The following is a 7833-nucleotide window of genomic DNA, read 5'->3' as shown; positions in this document are numbered from 1 at the left end:
GGGGGGGGGGGGGGAGGAGAGAGGTGTTAGCTAACATGCAGCGGTATAATCCTACTGCACACACCAACATGTGAAATCCACACGCTGCGTACACCTTAAATTTCAGCAACGTTACGTATCAATTCTATCTCACTAAAAACAAGTTGAGGAAATAAAACCAAAGCAGAAAAAATTCATGCCGAAGCATTTATGGGCGAAATGTCAAGAGGTCTGGGATTTGCTTTAAAACTCTTCGGGGGCGCCTGGCTGGCTCAGTACGTGAAGCATGCGACTCCTGATCTTGGGGTTGTGAGTTCAAGCCCTGAGTTGGGTTTAGAGATTACTTAAAAATAAACTCTTTAAAAACAAATAAATAAATAATAAAATTCTTCAGCAGAGAAAGGAAGGAAGGAAGTGGGGGAGGAGAGCAGACAAGACGACTTAGATGAAGGAAGTGTGACAAAATGTTGAACCTGGGGGAAGGCTCCCCAGAGTTCACCATGCTATTCCGTTCTCTCCCTACTTGTATGGACGTCTGAATTTTTTCATAATAAAAGGGAGTTTTATTTGCTTGCTTATTTATTTTTTTAAAGCTTATTGATCTATTGCAAGAGAGAGAGAAAGCCAAAGTGGGGGAGGGACAGATTGGGGGGGAGAGACGATCTGAAGCAGGCTCCACACTGTCAGCACAGAGCCCGACGCGGGGCTTGAACCCACGAACTGTGAGATCATGACCAAGCGGANTTTGACATGAACGCATTCTCCGCTGGGGAGAAAAAAATGAAAACTATTACCAGCAGGAAAGTGTAGGAGCCGCACACGGTGACTAAGTGGACAGTTTCCTCTGACGGAGTCACCGTGTGGACTTTAGTAATTCTGGGTGGGCATGTTGGGGTTTTACCAATGGTGGGTCGAGGCCTATCAGTGGGTTGTGAAATCAACGTAGTCAAAAGGTACATTCTTTGCAAAAGCAGAAGACAGGGCGGGGCGGAACAGACCAGATCAGAACAGGATAAAATATTTCAGAATCTTACAAAGCACGGGAAAGCCCGGTTGCGTTCGGTATTTGCTCTGTGTTCCAGTGTGCGTTCCTCGTCAAGAGGTAAAACGGGTTCCTTTCTTTGGGCAGGGAGCAAACCAGCACGCGAGCCACAGCGTGGGCCTTGTCACGCCGGCCGGGCACAGCGGACGGTCAGGCAGAGGCAGCTGTGGGGAGGGGATGTGTGGGCCCTTCCGAGCCCCCCGCCTCGCCCGTACCTGCACGATGCTGCTGATGACCATGGGGAGGATATTCAGGGGGAACCGCAGGATGTTGAACAAGGCCAAGGACACGAAAGCTTTCTGGGCATCCAGGATGTTGTTCTTGTCGACAGTCACGTAGACGGCAAACGTAGAGAGGGCCACCTGTAGACAGAGCGTCCAGGACTGGCCTGTGGCCCCAGGTGGCGTGGCCAGGCCTGCCCCGTGGCCCCGGGTGGCGTGGCCAGGCCTGCCCCGGGACAGGCCGCGGAGGCAGGAGAAAACACCGCAGAGTGTCTAGCACACAGCGAGTGCTCACTAAGCACTAAAGAACTAGATAAATGAGTGAGCAGGCGCTGAAAGTCGCGGCCTCTGAGCGCACCTTCTTCAAAGCGCCCTGCACCGATATTCTGGAGTTCAACCGCCCCCAGCTTNGACCTGCCGTCACAGTGGCCCGGCCCCTCCCGCTGCCCCTCTGGAGAGGCTGCCGCTTATTTTTCATCACAGCACCTACTGCCACCTTTTATTACAGGATTGTAGGCATTTATTGTCGGCCTCTTGCACTACAATGTGAACTCCACAAAGTCAGGGGCTTGGTGTGTATGCAACGGCATTCTCAGTGCCTAGAACAATCCCCGAGCTGGGTACCTCCTCTCCCCATGCCTCACATGCCTGATCTGTGAAACGGGGGTACAGGTGACAGTGACCGCTGCTATTTCAAGTGCCTTCCAGCTCACAGAATTTATGACTTTATGTCCCCAGGAAAGGGACGTTAAAAAAAAAGGGATTGGGGTGCCTGCCTGGATGGCTCAGTTGGTTGAGGCTCCAACTTCAACTTAGGTCATGAACTTGGCGGTTTTTGAGTTCGAGCCCCACATCAGGCTCTGTGTTGTCAGTTCAGAGCCTGTTTCGGATCCTCTGTCCCTCTCTCTCTGCCCTTCCCTGACTGCACTCTCTCAGAAATAAGTAAAACATTAAAAAAAAAAAAAAAAAAGGGAAAACAAAACTAACAGCCAAAGTCAGACTTGCATTAAGCACTGGGCTGCCCTCTGGGCTTTAACTACCCTGGCTGCCCGCCGACCAGAACGGGGGTTCAGCTGCTTGAGACAGAGCAGGTCACCCCCCTCACCAGGACAAAGGGAGCCCGCCCTCAATGATCCAGGGCCCAGCTGCTCAGCTGGGGAGGGAGGCATGAGATCGCCAGGTGGGTTTCCCAGCCTCTCCCTTTAGTGCAGCAGAGCTGCCAGGTGTTGCTGGGCGAGGCCCGTAACAGGGACACGCTATCGGAAGCAACCTGCACAACCCTGGACCCCAACAGGTGGACACAAGTCCCCGCCCCCACATTAGCCCCAGGACTGCAGAGCCATTTAAGGCTTTCCCTGCGGGGAAATAAAGTGCCCAGGCGCCTGCCTTTCTAAGCTCAGAGCAGGTTGCCCGGAAGCCAGGATATCTGTCCCTGTCCCTGGTGTGGCAGTGGTCCAGGGCATTTTCAGGGTCTCCGCTGCCTCATTTCCCTGTGATCTACGGGAGGGTAACAGCTTAAAAATGAAAACCAGGGGCACCTGGGTGGCTTAGTCAGGTAAGCGTCTGACTTCGGCTCAGGTCATGATCTCATGGTTCGTGGATTTAAACCCTGCATCAGGCTCTGTGCTGACAGCTCAGAGCCTGGAGCCTGCTTCGGATTCTGTGTCTCCCTCTCTCTCTGACCCTCCCCTGCTCACGCTGAATCTTTTTCTCTCTTAGAAATAAATGAAACTTTAAAAAAAAATGAAAACCAACAGCTCTGCCGTGTATCAGCTGCACGACCCTGGCCACGGTACCTCCCCTCCCCCAGCAAGCCTCTGTCTTCCTACCCACACGATACGGGAATCCAATGCCACAGAGCGGCTGGCGGTGAGAAAGCAGGCATTCTGCCAAAGTGCTCAGCACACTGCCCGGCGCACAGTACAACGCAATATATGGCAGCTGTTTTTATTTCTGGTTATGGGACTCGGTCCAAACTCCTCGGTCCATTTTCCAAAGAATCTATTCACGGGGTCCCAAAGCCAAGGCCCTGCGAAGTCAGGCCGGCTCCCATTCTGGCTCTGACATTAACAAGCCACATGACGCACCAGCCTCTCATCTGAAGATACTCCCGCTCACAGAGCGCCAGGGAGACCTGTGCAAAGGCACAGCATTCAGCCATAAAAAGGAAGGAAGCGCTGGTCCGGGCTACAATATGGATGGCCCCTGAAGACACGATGCTCAACTAACGAGAAGCCAGAATAGACACAAAAGACCGTGTCTATGTGATTCTAGGGTATGAAATGTCCAGATCAGGCACATCTACAGAGACAGAAAAGAGATGAGTGGGGCGCCCGGCGGCTCAGTCGGTTAAGCGTCCGACTCTCGATTTCAGCTCAAGTCATGATCTCACAGTTCATGGGTTCGAGCCCCATGTCCGGCACCACACTGGTGGTGCAGAGCCTGCTTGGGATTCTCTCTCCCTCTCTCTGCCCCTTCCCCGCTTGTTCTTTTTCTCTCTCTCAAAATATATAAATAAAAATTAAAAAAAAAAAAAAAGGCTGGAGTGTGCTGGAGCTGGGGGAGCAGGGAGTGACTGCCAGTGACTACAGGGTTTCCTTCTGGGCTGAGGGGAATGTTCTGGAATTAGACAGTGCTGATGGTTGCACAACCTTGTGAATATATTAAACACCACTGGGTTGTATGCTTTAAAACAGTAAATTATGTCTCAGTAAAAAAAAAACTAAGAACAAAAAACACCTCTCCAAAGACAGGCTACTTTACTTAGTACAGAAGCCAAAAGTCTTGACTCAGGCCCCAGGGCTGGTCTGGTTTGTAAAATCCCTTCCTTGTAACATGCCTGACCTCCTCTCCTATCATCCACCCCCCTCCTCCCGCTGATTCTCTTCCATCCCTGGTGGCCTCCACAGTTATTCCCTCTATGCGGTGGGCACAGTCCTGCCACAGGGCCTTTGCATGTGCTCTTCCCTCTCCCTGGTTGGAGCCCTCACTTTCACTGGGCCTTTACTCAAGCGTCACCTCCTCAGTGAGGCATTCAAGCATCCTATTTAAGGGGCGCCTGGGTGGCTTAGTCGGTTGAGCGTCCGACTTTCGCTTAGGTCATGACCTCGCGGTTCGTGGGTTCGAGCCCCGCGTCGGGCTCTGTGCTGACTGCCAGCTCAGAGCCTGGAGCCTATTTCAGTCTGTGACTCCCTCTCTCTCTGACCCTCCCCTGCTCACGCTGTCTCTCTCTCTCTCTCTCTCCTAGAAATAAATAAAACATTAAAAAAAAAAATTTAAAACCGCAAGCCCTCCCGACTGCTCCGTCTCGAATCTCTTTCTCTCCCACAGCCCCTATGTCAGTTTAGCATGCTATATGGTGCACTTATTATTCGCGCAGAGAGAGTAAGCAACATCACGTGACCCATCAGTTACTCAGCCTTGGCTTCTCCAGGAAGTGGAGGTCATTCTTCACCAACTACTAACTGATCACCTACTCTGTACCAGCACTGTGTGCTGAGGAGTGAGGCAGGCTAGGCGTTCCTGAGACTCACAATCTAGGGAAGCAGGTACTAACCGAGTTCTCTCCAGCAGTGGGTGTCTGCAAGTGTGCGGAGGTGAGTGGGGGCAGCCCAAAGACTGGGGTTGCAGGCGAGTGGGGGGCTGGGGTCTGCCACAGCCTTGTGATGGGTGAGAGTCAAGGATGGGAAGGTTTTTTTGCCAACAGTGAAGAACAAGGGTGCCTCTCCAAGAGCTAAGGGCACCTCCACGTTGAGAAATGCAGCACACAGATGAGCTGTCTGTTCCAGCCCAACTCCCCTAAAAATCTTGGGGTTTTTGTGTGTGTGGACCTGTGCTCTTTCCATCTTCCCAGCATCCATTCCTGTTTCTGGTGACGATATTCCACTTTTCTTTAGGGAACCAAAATCTCTCCCAATTTCAGTCCATGATTTCAGCCATAAATCACCGCCCGAAAGAAAATACTGCGGAGAATGCAGAGGTGAGAGACAAGAGAGGGGGTCATTCCCTTTGGAACACCTAGATCCAGCCATGCCTGAAACCCCAGTCATACTCAAAACCAGTGTTTTCCTACACAACAATTCAAAATCTATGGGATGCAGCAAAGGCAGTCCTAAGAGGAAAGTACATTGCTCTCCAGGTCTATTTCAAGAGATTAGNTAAATAAATAAAGTCTAAAATGTTTAAAAAAAAACAACAACAGTGTTTTCCTATACTTTTCAATCTTGTGACTTGAAAAATTCCACTTTTTTTTTTCCCTCTAGTCAATGTGAGGGAAATTGCAAAACAGTTCCTAACTCTGCCAACTGCAAAACAGTTCCTAACTCCCATGGCTGATGCAAATCTTCTACTCATGCAGTTATTCATCCACAGGACATTTAGTGAATACACACCATTTACCCAGTCTCCTAAGTCTTAGAGACACCTGTCTAGAGATACAAGTAAAAGAAAAAAAAAAAAAAAAGATAAGGTCCCTGTATGATCTGATCAGCAGAGAAGTACACAAAACACACTTGCCATATGGAATGAAAACCATCCTACCAAAGGGAGACACAGTACAAGTAGAAGGCGAGAAGCTCATAAATCCTCCAAGATGGAAAATGCTAAATATTGACGGCTGCCTGGGGATCCTATTTTAGCAAAGTGCATTAAGTGTACATGACAGATGCCAGGCTCTGTATTTCAGAAAAACAGGCCCATTAATCCTGTGAAATGGCATCCCTGCTCCTGTCTGACCTCCCTAGGCCTCTGTCTTCCATCACACCCACCGGGGGGTAAACACCTCATCCCTCTTGAAGTGCAGGAATTCGCCAGTGGAAAGAACAGGCCAACACCTTCCAAGGGAACCGAACGCTACATACTTTATCCTAATGTAGTCAGAGGCTTGGGTGTCTCGGCCGGGGCCAAGGTCTCCAAGTGACACCCAGGCTCATCTGTCTCGTGCCCAACAGCTTAATGAACTCCGCCTCCGGGAGCCCGCTGCCCTTGCCTTTCCCCGCCCCACTCCCCCATAACGAGCGCAAGTTCACGGGTCAGAAAAGCCAGTGCCGTCTCCTGCCATGGCTTCCTTCCTAGCAGAGACTAGGAAGAGGAGATGTTAAGTGAAGGGACGGCACGTTGTGAAGTGAGGAGACAGGCTAGAAACTAAGCACTGGGTCAGAGGATCCCAGGGTGCAGAGCCAAGGGTCCTGGGAAAAGGCTTCCCCACCCTAAGTCCAATCAAACCCACAGATTAAAAAAACCCTGTCACTGACTCCCTCTGGCTACAGATCTTTTCCTATTAAGAAGTACAATTCAAAACACCTTGGACTTCTTTACAATTTGTCATCACTTGTATGAAAGTAAAGTAAATAAAAGAGATATTCATTTGTGAGGATAGTCACTGCTATGCCGGTCTAGGAGGAAGCCCTGTGCCCCCAACAAAACCCGACGCAGGGAGAGAAACTAGGAGGCTGGGGCTGAAGAGGAAAAAGGCCACGGCCTTCCCTGCAGAGCAGCCCTCGACTTGAGCGACACCTGACAAAAGTCTGGAGACCCCCTGGCTGTCACACTGCACAGAGCCCGAAGCGGGGCGTGAACTCATGAACTGAGAGATTGCAGACTGAGCTGAAACCAAGAGTCAGGTGCTTAACTGACACAGCCACCCAGGGGCCCCACGTTCAACTCTTGATTTTGGCTCAGGTCATGATCTCGAGGTTCGAGCTGCCGGCACAGAGCCTGCTTGGGATTCTGGCTCCCTCCCTCTCTGCCCCTCTCCTGCTTGCTCGCGCTCTCTGTCTGTCTGTCTCTCTCTCTCTCTCAAAATAAGCAAAAATAAACTAAAAAAAAAAAAGAGAGAGAGAGAATCACAGATACAAAGGAGAATATTTAACAGTTCCAAACACAGTGAAACTATTTTAACAGTTGAAAGGAAAAACAGTTTAAAGGAAACTATTTAAACTATTTAACAGTTTAAAGGAAAATAATCAAAAGAACACCCTATATAACTACCATCCAATCATCTAATACTGTTTACTTCTATAAATCAAAGAAAGCTGTCAGAGCCCTGGGGCAAGTTAAGGAGACCGGAGTGTTCTGAAAGAAGGAGCTGACAGAACCTTCCAGCCCTGCATGCCGGCACATGTGCGCCTGAAAGGACCGAGGAGCACTCAGAGTCCCAGAACAGCTAAAAGATGTCACTTCGTGGGCCAACTGCAATCAGCTCACAGCACACCTGGAGGACTGCCTGGGAGTGAGCCCCATGGTTGGCTGTGGACCCGGGCATGGAGTGGGGGGCAGGCAGGGGCCCATACGTGACACCCCTGTGGCCTAACCCCTGCATGTTTCCCTTGCCAAAACCCAGAGGAAGGAGGGAGACTGATGGGCCTCGGGTCACATCATGAGTGGGCCATAGAATTCAGGAGGCATCCAGACCCCAAGCCGGGGTCCACACCAGCGTACATCTGGTCCATGAGCTCAGAACAATGTTACACAATTTTTTTTTTAACTATCAGAATAGCAGTCTTTTATGGCACAGGATGGTGACACGAAATTCAGATTTCGGGGTTTATGGATACGCTTTCACAGGAGCATGGCCACACCCGCCACGGAGGT

The 7833-nt window shown here is 50.5% G+C and overlaps 1 protein-coding gene across 1 annotated transcript in view; it reads right to left on the bottom strand.

Moving 5' to 3' along the window:
- Positions 1-7833, bottom strand: part of ABCC1 (ATP binding cassette subfamily C member 1 (ABCC1 blood group)) — a 98376-nt gene that overhangs the window by 47984 nt on the left and 42559 nt on the right. The window contains exon 13 of the mRNA XM_077773194.1: positions 1237-1383. Coding sequence (XP_077629320.1) covers positions 1237-1383 — 147 coding nt within the window. The remainder of the gene's footprint in view (positions 1-1236; positions 1384-7833) is intronic.

The sequence above is a fragment of the Crocuta crocuta genome, unplaced genomic scaffold (assembly GCF_008692635.1).
Source record: "Crocuta crocuta isolate KB4526 unplaced genomic scaffold, BGI_CrCroc_1.0 scaffold16, whole genome shotgun sequence".
Taxonomy (NCBI): Eukaryota; Metazoa; Chordata; class Mammalia; order Carnivora; family Hyaenidae; genus Crocuta; species Crocuta crocuta.
This window is presented reverse-complemented; position numbering and strand designations above follow the sequence as displayed.